General features: G+C 41.6%; 1 protein-coding gene across 1 annotated transcript; it reads right to left on the reverse strand.

Annotated features, from left to right (window-relative positions):
• Positions 1-1,342: 1,342 nt before the first annotated feature.
• LOC133899925 (TPD1 protein homolog 1A-like) lies at positions 1,343-2,247 on the reverse strand. Its single transcript, XM_062340964.1, has 2 exons — positions 2,098-2,247; positions 1,343-1,958 (listed from the first exon to the last, which is right to left on the reverse strand). Exons 1-2 carry the CDS (start codon positions 2,210-2,212, stop codon positions 1,633-1,635), a joined length of 441 nt encoding a protein of 146 aa, XP_062196948.1. The 5' UTR covers positions 2,213-2,247; the 3' UTR covers positions 1,343-1,632.
• Positions 2,248-16,214: the final 13,967 nt, after the last annotated feature.

Below are 16,214 nucleotides of genomic sequence, written 5' to 3' on the forward strand. Positions count from 1 at the left end.
GCCGGCCGCCGCTTCTCCGCGCAGCGGTGCCCGCAATTACACGCCGCTACCCTGCTCACGGGCACTCTTCCGCTTGGCCCGTCGGCATCGGTCCGGATAGGGTAGGGTTCATCAATTCATTTGATATTCGAAAACAGGACATTAACGAATTTTTAATTCGTGAATATCGTGAAAGCCACTTAAAATTCGGTGAATATCGTGAGAATTCGCTCACGAATCGATATTCAGCAATCGCTCGATTTGAACCGAAAATCAACTGTATTTTCGGTATTTTGAACGAATTCATCAAAAACCGTTCGATTTTGCCGATTTACCGAACGAATTTCTAAATTACAGTGAACATAAAAAAAAACTAAAAAATGGTTTAATCTTATAAAATCAATAACTAATTCATCTGAGCTTCAAATCAAATGAAATAAATTTTGTTGTTTTTTAACATAATCTACATGATAAAAATATTTATACTTATAAAAGTTAAATATTTTCTATGAGAAAATGTATTTGCTAAACCTAGTTAATTTTTTGCTAATCCAAAAATCATAAAACCAATTTTGTTTATCTTCTTACATGATTTTATATCTTTTAAAAATACATGAATTCATGAAATAGTTATTGTAACATGCATGATTGTGTAAATGTGTTGTAACTAGATTAATTCATAACTAACCCATCACACCTCCAAAATTAGTGAAACCATTTTTATTAGTTTACTTATACTATACTTTATGTGGAAAAATAATGATAGATATGAAAAGGTTAATTACAGTGTTGTTTCTTAATATATTCACTTTATGCTTGTGAACTTTATAAAAATTATGAAAAAATAATAAAACTTTAAAGATCCTCTTAAGATACGCCATAAAAAAAAGTGTTTGTATGTTAAGCTTTTCCTTAGCATGATGAACCAAATTATCTTGTTCATACGATCCATTTCAACATTTTTCTTTTTTTAAACTTTCTCTCTATGAAATATAATGCAAATGATATTATTTTTGAATTTTTTTCACAAAAGGTCTTAGAATTGTCTCTAGTATTTTCAGAATATTTTTAATTTTTTAAAGTTTTTATTTTTTGAATTTAAATTCGAAATCCGATTGATTTCTAAATACGATGCAAACCAAATTAACCAATATTCACGATATTCCAGCAGTTTTCAACTAATTTTGGAACTCCGCATGGGGCCCAGCTGACCCCAAGACGATTTACTATCTACCGTTGGATGCGTCGGATTGGACGGCCGGACGCCGTCCAGTCGGTTTGGTGGTAAAAATAATAATAATAAACTAGTATGTTAATCAAAAGCACCGATAAATCTTCAATTTGAGTGGGAAAGCACCAATAATGACTGCGCCAAAAAGTTCTACTCTTTTTTTTTTCAGAATCCGATTTGTACACGGACCGGCACAAACCATTGCAGTATCGTCGCTGGCTTGCATCATGCCTTATTACCTTTGACCACAACAGCTTCGTCAAACTAATCACTCACTTCTTGATGAACATTAAACCTGTGTAGAACGAGTGCACTGTCACGAAGCGTTCTTGGTTACTAATAGTACTTCGCGTTGGCAACGATCCTTTCGGATTGGCAGCGGAACTGATCAGCTCGCTTTCGCCGGCGGCCGGAGAGCTCGTTCAGGAGCAGTCGTCGTGCACGGCGGCGGCCGCCATCCGGAACGCGCGGTCCCAGGCGTACCGGAACCGCACGGTCCCCGCGCTCTCGATCCGGCGGCCGTCGCCGACGAGGTAGTAGCGGCCCTCGCGCCGGAACAGGCGCGGGTCGACGGCCACGGAGCTCGCGAAGCCCTCGGAGCGGAGGGACACGCCGCGGACCGCGCACCCGCACCGGTTGCGCACCGTCACCTCGAACACCGGGTCGTACCCGGCCTTCTCGCCCGTGTTGGTCTGCTCCACCTCAACGCTCGACGCCGCGCACTTGGGATCCACCGCCGGCCTCGCCCCTGAAGTCACGACCGCCATGAGCAGAGAGACGTGAGTCCTTGGATCTTTCATCGCAGGCATCAAGGAAGGATGACAACGACTGCCGGTTATATTTCTTCAGAGAAGTGGAAGGCGAAGGAGTTCCAAGAACAGAATTACCTTGAACTTGCACCAGGAGAAGAACCAGAAGCGCAAGGAGAAGAAGCCTCATGGTCGTCTCTGCCTTGTTACCCATGTACATCAGTTCAGTTCTTGTGTACTTTGCTTGTGGCATGGAAGGGGGGTTGTGAGCTTATCCCCCCCTCTATTTATAGAGGAATAGGCAAGGAGAGGTGTGTGCTCCAGAGTCCAGACCAAAAGCCCAGTGTTTTCTTTTAAAAAAAAATATTTGGATCCACAGTATTTTATTTTTAAAAAAAACGGTACCATGCACAGTAACTTTAAAAATTAGCATGCCCAGTATTTTTTTTTTAAAAAAAGAGTGGCATGCACAGTGTGTTTTTAAAAGGATTAGCATGCACAGTATCAGATTAGTGTTAGGGAAGTGTATGGATAAGTGCAGGAGCTTTAAGCAACTTGTCTGCTTCTACTTGTTTTATCACTTGCCCTTTTGCTAAAAAGGAGGAAAATGAACAAGTGAGCAAGTACATTGGTGCAAGTTTGGATCTTGCGATGGCCAAATGTTAGTTGGGTTTAAAGGGATTAGGTAAAGGGTGTAGCTTTTGGAACTTGCATGTTAGTTTGGTGTAAAGAGCTTTATATATTTTTTTTCTTATCGACTTTAACCAGATTGGTAGTTCAAGATTGCAAGCATATATATATATATATATATCTATTTTGGAGTAGAGAATACGTCTTCAGTAGTGTCATGATTTACATGAGCAACATGCTACATATATAGGATATGTTGTGAGTCCTCGTGGCAAATTTGGAGCAGAGATATGCCTACAATTTTTACCACTTTAACATGATAAATTTCTCCTTCAACAGGTTGTAAAGAACAACAGATATTAGTTTGTGGCCAGTTAACAGTGAACCACTTCAACAAGTGGCTTAGTTTTTTAAACAGAAGAGAAGCTCAACTCAAATAGTCATTGGCTTCACACAACTACTAGCACTACTGCAGTAGTTAGGCTTTCACATTGAGGCACTGTCCTAGAAGGAGATTTGGCACAGGTGCTCCAAGGAAATTTCCATGCAGCCATGCCGTCATGGCCATGTGAAGCTGTGACCATCTAGGTCACTCTCTTCTCCCACGGGAATACAAATCCAAGCAGGCCAATATGCTGCTGACACTGACAGCAGAACATGTCTCGACAACGGTTGTGTCTGTCCATACACTGCACGTATCAACTGCCCAGGTCTTGTGTCCAATGAGAGCAAGTCTCTCTCTGGTCAGTCAACTCCTCAGGTCTTGATGTTGTATTCCTGCTGGGATCTATCCACCGGCCAGGCTCGTAGCAGAGTCTTCTCCGAGTCTTCTTAAAGGGACAAGATAGAGCAAGCCATAACTCTGAGCTGGGCTTTGTGTGTGCTTGATCCGGGACCAGCCATCTATCTATTGGAGAAGATGGGGTTAGGTGTAGCAAAGATGGTGCGCAGAGATGGTACGGATCAAGGTATGCCACCAGCGACAGGGACAGACTTTGAAGTCGTTGCAGTGCAGCCAGATGCAACATTCAGAATTTTGTCTTCTGAAGTTGAAATTCCCAGTTAAAAGATCATACTTACATGTCCAAAGTTTTGATTTTTCTTGAGTTTAAAGCTGATTTTTGAGTTCAAAGTAATGATTATGTGTTCAGAGTTTACACTTTTGAAGCTTTAGTCGGATTTTTGGTGCTGTATAAAATGGTGATAATTATGGATCCAAGTTAAGATTGTCTTGAGTCAAAATTTGTTATGCATGTTGGATTATGAATTTACACTGTAGCGAAAGTTGTTTAAGTAGGTCATGGGAGGTAGCAATCGCGATTTAGAGCTAACGCCTTGCTTACGTGGCTGATTGCAAACAGACCACGTGAGAGTCAGCTCCGATCCCACGAGGTTGGTGAATATGCAAGCGAATATGCCTCCCCTCCCAAAAAAATTTTTTTTTTAGACTTGTATCGTAATCCTTCCATCTTCTTTTACCTAGTTTCATTTGCACTGGTACATTACTACGTAGCTCATTTGCCGCCCCGCAATCCAAATTCCAAGCTCTGCCCCTACATAATATGCACAGGTTAAGGGGTTACACTAATCTTACCCATCCATCATTTGATAGTGACCTTATCACTACCCCTGTCCTGCTCCTTTATCTGTCCCAAAATCCAAACAAGTCCTAAACATCATACAAGGTGTTAAAATAAGTGGAAGCATCACTAAGATCGTAAAGCCAAATACAAGATCAATAACACTAAGATATGATATTTTTTTAACGAGGTTCAGTCATCTACCTACATCCACGGGCATGATTATGGGTGCTCCTCCCTAGCCATTTGCCTACATCCTTGGGCACGATTACGAGTGCTCCTCCCTAATATTCATCTGTCATCGTACTGCGATTGCACAGTGGTGCCTAATATTTATAGCTCTATAAATACAAGTCTGACTACAACTAAATCCCTATCCTCCCTAATATTTATCTGTAACCGATTTTTTTACACATATTCGATACATCCCAACAAACTCCACCTTGGATGAATATGCACGCCAGTTGAAGCTGTCATGTGCGAACCTTTTTGTACACATACTTAAGTCGTCCAGCTCCACTGCTCATATTGAATAGCCCTATGAGTATGCCTCGCTGTCAGGAATGAATTATGCAAAGTTTGCAGCTCCCTCCTCCATAACTTCACCATTCAATTTATACTGATGAGCTCCCGTATTCTAACCTATCATCACAGTCTTGCCATCCTACACTACCTTTAAAGGTCATTTTATCTGGCACCGCCTGATACATCCAACCTTCTTCATGTAGAAATCCAAGCGAGATCATATTCCTCCTAAGTCCCCGCATATGCCACACACTCTCGAGTAGCATTTTTTGTCCATCATACATCTTCAACCTGATGTTGCCAACTCTCACAACATGGTACCATGTGTCATCTCCCAAGTGAGCAAGACCAAAATCACCCTCAATGTATGATGATCTAACATCCACACTTCTTTCACTCGATAGTATGACAATATGATCACTATTACTCTCCGAGTCATCTTTCTTGGAAATCACAACATTTGCCACACCCTTCTTCAGTTTTGAAGAGATAGGTTCCATTGATGCCTTCCCTAGCACCCACAGCAAGATCCAACAATCTTCTTTCCTTCTTCTTCCCACGGCCTCCTCCTTCCTTCTTCCTCTCCTTCTCTCTCTGGGCATGCTGCAGTAGAGGAACATGAGGGGCAAGGCTGCTGGGGGAGAAAAGGATCGACCACATATGGGAAAAGGGGTGCCCTCATTAGGGTTGGGGCGACTGGGCTTGGTTTGGGCCTAGGTTGGCATGCCTGGGCCCAAGCTGGGCAGAGTGGAAGTTTTTTTTTATTTCTTTTCCCTTTCTTTTTCTTTTTCTTTTTTTTAAAGAAATCTATTTATGACATTACATTCTCCCCACCTGAAAAGGATTCATCTCCGAATCTACCCACTCTAAACCTACGGAACAAAAGGATGACAACGTAAAGACATAACCAACATGACCTGATGGAAGATCGCATTGTTGCTCTCCCATTTTATCGCTGCGAGAAAGGCCTACCCCCTAAAAGATGTCTCGAATGAGTAATTTATCCAGAAATTGGAACGTTCTTAACTGGAACATCAGAGAGCCATTAGAGTTAAGATTGAAGAGAGCTATTGTTCGATTTTCTATCTTCAGGAAACAAACAAAGACTTTATTGATAGCTCATTCATTAGAAAGTTTGCGCCTAAAAGGTTCAACCAATTTGTTTTTGCTCCATCTTCTGGGTCATTTGTTTGCATTTTAGTAGCCTGGATCGGATCCCTTTTCAGCAGTCACATAGAGCTCATATCCATGCATGCTATCACCATCAGATTTACCTCCAAATTGAATGCAACTATTTGGAAGTTAACTTCGGTTTATGGTCCATGTCATGGAGAACCTAAGGATGATTTCATCAACTGGATCAGCAATCTCAACATTCAGGCACAAGAGAATTAGATGTTGATTGGTGACTTCAATCTCTACAGAAGCCCAAGTGACAGAAACAAGCTTGGAGGAAGCTTGCAAGATATGTTCTTGTTCAATGATCTCATTGGCCGGCTAGGTCTACTGGAAATCCCCCTCAAAGGAAGAAACTTTACTTGGAGCAATATGTCATATCTGAGCCTTTCTCCAGAGAGGTGATTGATAACTTAGTCAGAAAATCCCCCCCCCCCCCCCAGATAAAGTCCCTAGGTTTGATGGTTTTGATGGCTTGTTCATAAATAAATGCTAGCACATTATTAAGGAAGATTTCTATGACCTAATCAATGACTTTGAAAAAGGAGACCTAAATCTAAGGGCTCTAAACATCTCTTCAATCACCCTAATTCCTAAAGTCAATAACCCAGTGACAACAAATGATTACATACCAATTTCTTTGCTCAACAGAGTCCTCAAGCTCGTCACTAAAATTCTTATCCAACATGCTTCAAACGAGAATTACAGACTTGGTGCATAGAAATCAATATGGTTTCATCAAAGGTAGATCCATCCAGGATTGTCTTGGCTAGGCTTTTGAATATGTTCATCAATGCCATCAGTCCAAGCAGCAAATGGTGATCCTAAAACTGGACTTTGACAAAGCTTTTGATACGGTGGACCACAAGTTAATTCTAAATATGATGGAGGCCCTTGGCTTCAATGCAAAATGGAATGACTGGATCAATGACATCCTGAGTTCTGGCTCCTCGTTGGACCTTCTAAATGGAGTCCCTAGAAAGGTATTTCACTGCAAGAGAGGGGTCAGGCAAGGAGACCCCTCTCACCACTTCTTTTTGTGATGGCAGCCGACCTTCTGCAATACATAGTCAATGAAGCTAGAGTTCGGGGCTTTGTCGCCCTTCCTCTCAACCTACCTCATACAACAAACTTTCCTGTCATCCAATATGCTGACGACACTATCATCATTTTTAAAGCACACCAAAGGGAGTTTTTCTGCCTAAAAGGATGGCTAAACAACTACTCTTAGACCACATGACTCAAGGTCAACTTTGCCAAATTATGTTTGGTGCCTATCAATCTGACAGAAGAAAAGAACAGATAGCTAGCATGAGTTTTTGGTTGCTCAGCCGGTAGCCTCCCCTTTACTTATCTTGGGCTGCCAATGGGTACAACGAGACCTAGGATTGAATACATGACACCAATGATAAACAGAATTGAAAGAAAAATTACAACAACCACTTCATTGCTTGGTCTTGCAGGTAGGCATACTTTAGTCAATTCAGCTCTCTCATCCTTGCCAAGGTAAAACATGTGTACCTTCAAGCTGCCCAAGAAGATGATTGATATCATTGATAGAGCTCGAAGAAACTATCTATGGAGAAGGCTTGATGGTTCCGCTAAAAGAAAATCTCTAATTACTTGGAAAAAGGTGTGTGCCCCAAAAGATAAGGGTGGTCTAGGGTTATCAACCTGGCTATGCAAAATGAAGCGCTCATGGTCAAGCATTTGCATAAGTTCTACAATAATCTTGGAGTAAATTTCACAAACCTACAACTATTTGCATCTAACTATCACAAAACTACAACTTCTAAGACCTATTTCACAAAACTATAACTATTTGTTCCCTTAGTAACGCAAAACTACAACTTTTCTGCACAATCCCACCCATCAGCCAAACGAGTTGAAAATGTTATAGTTTTGTGAAAATGTGTGGCTGACAGGTGGGACCTGACAGAAAAGTTGTAGTTTTGTGAAATAGGTCTCAGAAGTTATAGTTTTATGATAGTCAGGTGCAAATAGTTGTAGGTTTGTGAAATTTACTCATAATCTTGATATCCCTTGGGTCAACCTGATTTGGAACACTGATTATCATAATGGCAGCTCATACTTCCCCAGTTAAAGGTTCTTTCTTGTGGAGAGATATCATGAGTTTTAGCGATCATTTTAGAGGTATAGCTTCTGGAAGCCCAGAGGATATATCCATGATACTTTTATGGCGCGATGTCTAGAATGGAAGCTTTCTCAAAGACCAACTACCTCACTTATACACGTTTGAAAAGGATAAGAATACATCAATTGCCAAGTACAGAGAGAATGGCACTCCTTTCAGAAACTGTTACTCCGCCTTTCTTTGCAAGCGTTTGAGGAAATACAGAGCCTCCAGCAGAAGCTATCAAGTATCCAAAATCAGAGCTTCCAAAAGGACACATGGATATACTGTTGGGGTAATGTGAACTATCAGTCTAGCAGATTCTACATGCTAGCTTACAAATCAATCTCGCAACCCCCTCCCCCCCAGCAACATTTGGACCATGAAATGCTCAAAGAAAATCAAAGTCTTCGCATGGCTCCTCTTTAAAGACAGGCACAACACGAGGAACATTCTCAAAAGGAAAAATCGTCGTATTGAGGGAAATGATTACAATTGTGTTCTATGCAATCTGCGTGAGGAGTCTGCCTTCTAATTGTTCTTTGAATGTGTCCTTAGCTCTGCTTGCTGGTCGACGATTAGGATCTTCTGGAATAAGACAACATATTTCTTCATGATGATAGAGGAGGCAACTCGAGGCTTCCGACATCCTTTCTTCATGGAAGTCTTTGTCATTATCGCATGGGAAATCTGGAAGCAGAGAAATGTGAAAATCTTTCAAAAGAAAGGCTTTCCTTTCAAAAATGGAAAAATATTTTTTGTGATTCTTTGCCTAGAGTGAAAGGCACCATCTACTCTCTTCTCTCTCTATGGATTAGCTCTTTTGTATCGGCCTTCCCCACTTCTATTCTTTGGCTTTAATTTGCCTCTCTTTGAGGCCTTCTACAGGTCTTTTTATTTCTTCTTAATAATAAGCGCTATGCAGTAGGGAATTCCCCTACTGGAGTCCTTAAAAAAACATAAATACACCAAATTCATGAAATTACTAGCTAAGTTTATGTTCATTGCAACGAAAATACAAACATTGGATACAGTAACATCAAACACAAACATAAGGTATGAAAATGTGGAAGCACCATGGAAGCACTGCCGAACTAATACGTTAGGAGGGATGCCATAGTTTAATTTTAGATGAGATCCAAACAAGGAGGAGAAGATTATATGCTAATTTCTCTTATAATTTTTTATTTATTTTTATTAGTAAAACGGGTTCTATATTGTAGCCGGTAACGTGGAGGAGAGGCTGGAGGACGAGGATGGATGACAAAAGTTGGTAAATTATTCGAATTTTAGAGATTTTATTAGATATAAAGAGAAAAGGTGATACAAGAACCAACTCATATTTTATACAGTAGAGATTACTCCACTTGGAAAAATAATGGATTGACCAACCAATTAACATATTAGTGTTTCTTGAGAGGCGGACCTCTCATGACATAGCCTCCATAGTAATATCTGCAAATTGTACCGGTGCTTGGTTTGGGCCTGGGCGCGGTATGCAAGCAAGGGTTTCGGAGTCGGGCCTGATAGGAATTGGAAGTTCTATTATGGGTTTTGAGTCGCAAATGAATACACACCGGCACCGCCTCCTACCCCAACTCCCCAATTCCAAAGCTAGGGTTTCACCTCGGCGAGCAGCTCCACCTAGATCGATCGAAATCTCCCGTGCGGTGTGGCGGACTAGACCCAAGGATGGCCCGCAACGAGGGTTCTGGGAGAAAGGAGTGGATGTTCGGTGATTCGATGAACAAGAATTTTCCAATCCTCCGCAGGCACACGTTGGCGCCCAAGAGGGAGGACGAGGATGAGAAGGCTGAGTGGAAGGGCGAGAGGGACACTAGTGATTCAAAGAGGAAGGTGGAGGAGGCAGCCACCGGTTCCTCCGAGGGAGAGGAGACCGTTGCAGTGGCGAAGGCTACTAGTGGCAATGAAGACGCGACTCCAGAGATCAATTGGGTTGAGATACGATGGAGTACCGCAACTGGGTCCTAGGGCAGAAGAGGGAGAATTAATGTGTCATTACCGTCGATGACTCGACGGAGCTGGTGTTTTACACGCAAGAGGAGATCGACGGGGAGCAGGAGCTGCTCCGCCGGATTAACGCCTTATCGTAGGCTTGGCACAATGATTTCTTCGCATTTTAGGCCTGGGTTGGCAACACCTTGGAGAGAAATGGCCGCATCATGGTTCCGAAAAATGTCGTGGAACCCCTTCCCTAGTTGCAGGAAGTAGTCGGTGAATTGTGGGATAAACTGAAGGCAAAGATAGCTATGGAGGATGACAATGATGGTTCCAACACCAATGGGAACTCTGAGGTTGGGCAGCCATCCAATTGAGGTCGATGAGCATTCCGCTCCATCCAATCAAAGTTATCTACATATCTCTAATCTATCTATATCTATCAAAACTGGAGAAGTTGTTGGTTACTGTCTGTGTTGCAGCTATCTATGTAGTCCAAACTTATTTGGAACTGATGAATGCCATGTGTGATCAGTCATGTACTACTTAAGTTATGTCTATGATCTACCTAAGTTACTAGTGCAGTATGTGATGATGCTCTGACCACCTAGCCATGCATGGCTCCTTCATTTCTCAACACATGGATATTGTTTTGCCTCATTGACCTCTATGTTAACATCCATGTGTAGATTGTTAGAGTGTTGTTTTGTTTTCTCCGTGAACTTAATGTTGGATATCTAGCAGCTCTTGTCTTTCCTTCCACTCCATGTTGCTTGCAACCCTATGGTTGCCCTTCTACCGCATTTTTCCTTTCTTGGGAAATGTACATGAATGTGTGGTTGTTGGGTTTTTGTTTATCGAACCGGGGTCTCTGGTTTGATCAAGCATGAATCTGTTGAACTGCCAGCCCAGTTGTTGAATATGTGATGCTCCGTTTCTTGTATGTTCTGACTGTTTTTCTCACCATGGATTATATTTGTTTCTCCTAGTTAAAAGTTCTTTCTGGTGGAGAGATATCATGAGTTTTAGCGATCCTGTTCAGAGGTACAACTTCTGGAAGCTCGGGGGATAGATCCATGGTACTTCTATGATACGATGTCTGGAATGGAAGCTTTCTCAAAGACCAACTCCCTCACTTATACACGTTTGAAAAGGATAAGAATATGTCAATTGCCAGGTACAGAGAGCCTCCAGCAGAAGCTACCACTCCCTTTCAGAAATTATCACTCCCCCTTTCTTTGCAAGCCTTTGAGGAAATACAGAGCCTCTAGCAGAAGCTGTCAAGTATCCAAAATCAGAGCTTCTAAAAGGACACGTGGATATGCTTCCGGGGTAATGGGAACTATTAGTCTAGCAAATTCTACGCGCTAGCTTACAAATCAATCTCGCTCACCCCCCATCAGCAACATTTGGACCGTGAAATGCTCAAAGGAAATCAAAGGCTTTGCTTGGCTCCTCTTTAAAGATAGGCTCAACATGAGGAACATTCTCAAAAGGAAAAATCATCGTATCGAGGGAAATGATTACGATTGTGTTCTATGCAATCTATGTGAGGAGTCTGCCTTCCAATTGTTCTTTGAATGTGTCTTTAGCTCTACTTGCTGGTCGGTGATTGGGATCTTCTGGAATCGGACAACATATTTCTTCATGATGATAGAGGAGGCAACTCGAGGCTTTCGACATCCTTTGTCCATGGAAGTCTTTGCCATTGCCGCATGGGAAATCTGGAAGCAGAGAAATGGGAAAATCTTTCAAAAAGAAAGGCCTTCTACAGTTCTTTTTAGTTCTTCTTAATAATAAGTGCCATGCAGTAGGGAATTCCCCTACTAGAGTCCTTAAAAAACATAAACACACTAAATTCATGAAATTACTAGCTAAGTGTACGTGCATTACAACAAAAATATAAATATTGGATATGATAACATCAAACACAAACACAATATATGAAAATGTGGATGCACCATGGAAGCACCGCTGAACGAATATGTCAGGAGCGATATCATAGTTTAATTTCAGACGAGATCCGAAAAGGAGGAGATGATTATACGCTAATTTCTCTCATAATTTTTTTATTTATTTTTATTAGTAAAATGGATTCTATATCCGTAGCAGGTAACAAGGCCGAGAGGCTGGAGGACGAGGATGGATGATAAAAGTTGGCTAATTATTTGAATTTTAGTGATTTTTATTAGATAAGAGGATAATAAGGAGAGGATGTGACATGAGAACCAACTCATATTTATACAGTATAGATTACTCCACTTGGAAAAAGAATTGGATTGACCAACCAATTCAACATGTGGTGGACCTCTCGTGACATAGGCTCCGTAGTAGTATCTGCAAATTGCAGAGGCCAGTGTTGACTGCCACCCACATTATGTTGTCGTAAAAGCCAGTGTTGGGGAATCCAACACGGATGCGTACTTGAGACATGATCGATCCTGAAAAGCCGATGAAGGTCCCTACCTGGCATGCCAACTGTAAAAGATTAGTTCCTGATAATATATTCGTAATTGAACAGGGGTACTTTTGAGATCAGGGATCAAGTAGGAAATAAGACACGTGATGTATACATGTTTGAACTCTTGATTGGAGTAATACCCTACGTCCTGTGTGGATGTTGATATATAGTGATTATCTCAAATACAAGCAATGCGGCTAGACCTATTACAATGGAGGAGATCGGATCTAGACTAATCTAGGGTTAAAGTCACCGAGTCTCTCCAATTGCTAGGGTCTTGACGTCGCTTGCATCGAGTTGTTTCGCTCCTCCCCTATGGAGGTCTGAGTCCCCGCCTTATATAGGGGTCGAAGTACCACCTCTCATATGGTCGTAGTCGATAGGGAGTACTTTGTCTTGTTGGCTAAGATGAATCTGACCTGGTTACTAGTCGTACTCGAGTCAGGTAACCCGATCGAGACCTTTCTAGCATATGTATACAAGATCTCAAAGTGTATCGGACCCCGCAGATTTGGGTCCGCAATATCCGGAGTTGTTATGCATGTGTAAGGTATACCCTGTCTGCATATGATGTAGTCCTTATGCGTATATATCATATAGTTAGATATTCGACATGTCCCGTCGACGATAATCCACATGAGATCCTTAGCGACAGATTCCCCATCGACAATATAGAGGCGACCGCTAAGTGCAAGCTACTACTGCCCACCATTGTTGGCTCTGATCACATCATTGAGGTTAGCACGGTCTTGGCAATTCCATGCGGTGGAGAATATATGATTCACAAAGTCCCACTACAACATGGTTATGTCAGGGTGGAAGTGGACATGGTATATGAAAATTGCACATCCCTCCCACTTCCTTTTCCCAGGAGGATGACATCATGACACTCGGGGACATCGTCCACTCCATCATCCAATGGATGAATAGGTTCATATCCCTAGTTGCCCCTCCACCGTCTCCACAGCTTTGACGGTCACCATCTCTAGTACGCGATGACAGTGACTTCTCTTTTTGTTGTGCTATGCCAAAGGTCAAATCTTTTTCTGCACCACATGAGCAATAATTTTCTAGCAAATCTGGCCAAACACCTGCCAAAACGGCACCTCTCAAAAAGCGTAAAACCAAGAAATAGTTGAACAGGGGCAAGGAGGCAGAAGAAGAACCCTGCCAAACACCTATGTGGTAGGCCAGCCATTAGTGAGGCAGAAAGAGTAAGAGAGAATGGGCTAGACAAGTCAAATTATGCATGGCATTTGAATGAGGAGGTGCAATGAGGACAAACACATTCCTTCTTGTTTCAACTCCATGTACCAGTGAAAACATTTCCTAAAACCAAGTGGATCCTTCATAGTGGGCTTCGATAATTTATTCCACCTCAAACCAAGTGTTATTAATCATGATCTATGCTTAATGAGCTATCTAACTCATTGATACGTTCTTTCATTAACACTACTCTTATTTATAGACGTATGATTCAAGAAGCCAGGAAGGAGAATCCAAAAACTGGATTCCTTGACCCATAGGTTGTATGTGGCCCAACGATTAGTATCTCACCGATGGAGGTTGATGATTACATCACGGACGCCGTGGTCATACTCTGTGGAATGAAGGACCTCATTCTTCTACCGTACCACTATGCAAATCATTAGATTCTAGTTTATATCTTTCTATAGAATAACAACTACATATACTTCGACCCCAGGGAGTACGAAATAAAGAGGTATTCAAATTTGACTGACTTGCTGACAAGGACGTTCACGAAGTATGTTTCAAAGGGAAGGCTTGTGCGAAATAGAGAAAAACCTGGAGCGACCCACCAACATAAGTTTTTAGTAATAATTCCTTCGTCACACATGAATTTACCGTTGTAATATGCATTCCATGGAACTAAATTTACCGTGCACGTAAACAATTTTTTTAGTGCCACAAGCAGCCGTTGGGTAACAACCAATGTAAATACTATGTTGCCCAATATATAATAGAAATCGTTGGCTCTAGTCCACCAGGATATCCACTGGTTAGTATCATTATAGTATATTAAAATACATCTTTCATTGTGCCTAACTATTTTAATTTTCTTCTACAAATATATAATATTCCTATAAATATGCTCGATATGGATGCGATCACAAGTGTTCAAAGACGTCTCATCCATATTATAATTGCGGAGATCATAAAGGAGACCAAAGAATTTCATGATCATGACAACTTTGAGGCATAGATTTAGTGAGTGTATTTTACTTCTGTTTATGATATTGTGATATTTTACTTCTGTTTATGACTTAGTGAGTTCCTTATTATATATACGTAGCAGTGATAACTAATTCTATCTTATGATGATGTCTTTTAACAGATTTTTTTCTATCTTGAACCGTATATCAGGTACAGTGTGTTCTCAAGCTTTATTCCATACTACTTCATGAAAACATCCTGCAATAGTCATATGGGACCTAAAGCCTGAGGAAGTTTTGTAGACCTGCTCAGAGAGTGACCATAAGAACCTTCACATGTTCTGGGAAGCATCCATCATTGAGACCAGCAGCACCTGCAGGACCAAGAAAGACCAATGGCACACGCATGACCTCTACCAGTGCCAAATGTGCACATTGATCTATGTACGTTGTGACATTTGTGAATGACCAAATGTTCTAAAAAAAACATCCATCATCTTTGTGACATTGATATGTGTATAACTCTGTATGATCTGTTGAATGACTTATTGAGTTTGTGACTTTGATCTGTTGAATGACTTAGTGATCGAAATAATGACTTTGTGATGTTGATCTGTACATGTATGACTTGATCTCTTGAATGAAGATTGCTTGATCTGATGTTTGAATGAATGATGTCTGATCTGTGTAAATTCAGTTATGTATAAAAACGGTATTGTATAAATAATTTGTACAAATGGTAGATGAGTTCAGTTTGGAACCGTCTGTAAAAATAATTTGTACAGACGATTCAAGAACCGTCTGTACAAATCTTATTTGTGCAGATCCTTTGGTACATACAGCTCGAAAAAACGTTCCGCATGAGGTTTCTAAATTGTCTGTACAAATATTTTTCAGTAGTGCAAATCGATTATTGATAAGATTCATATCTCTAGCAAGCAGATGAATAAGCACAACAAGGCAACCATTTCTATTTCCTCTGCATTCTGAAAACTCAATAGCACATAAAGTTATAATAATTAAAAGTTGCCAAAGGCATGCATCAATGCTCTTTATTCAGCTCAGCGAGCCTTTCATGGTGACCAAGGCCGGTGGAGCTAGACAGTACATCAGCCTAGCACTGATGGCGGCGAAGTCCACCGGCGTCCTCCATGCGTACATGAACGTCACCGGAGACCCCTTCACCAGCTGCCAGCCGTTGGCGACGATGCACCACTCCTTGCTAACCGGGCGCATCACCGTAGCATCAACCGGCTCAACGCTGGGCAGCCCATCGCAGCGCAGGGTCACCTTGTACATGGGGCAGGAGCACTGGTTCTCGATGGCCACCTCGTACTCCGGCTGGCCGCCGATGTATCTCCCCGTCTTTGCGGTAGAGATGTGTATGTCGGATAGTTTGCAGATCAGCTGCCGGGCCTCACCTGTGTTGTGGTCATGGAAAACCATAAATCTATTTCTCCACATAAAGGTATAAGATAAAGTTTGGTAAAGTGTGGGTGGCAAGCAGCAGATTAAGCCCTCAAATACCTCCAATAAAATGGTGGCAAAGAAGAACGCCGAGAAATAACACGATTGTTTCAGCCTTAACCATGGATGGCTACTGGTATGTATACAGA

This window comes from Phragmites australis, chromosome 19 (genome assembly GCF_958298935.1).
Source record: "Phragmites australis chromosome 19, lpPhrAust1.1, whole genome shotgun sequence".
In the NCBI taxonomy this organism is placed as follows: Eukaryota; Viridiplantae; Streptophyta; class Magnoliopsida; order Poales; family Poaceae; genus Phragmites; species Phragmites australis.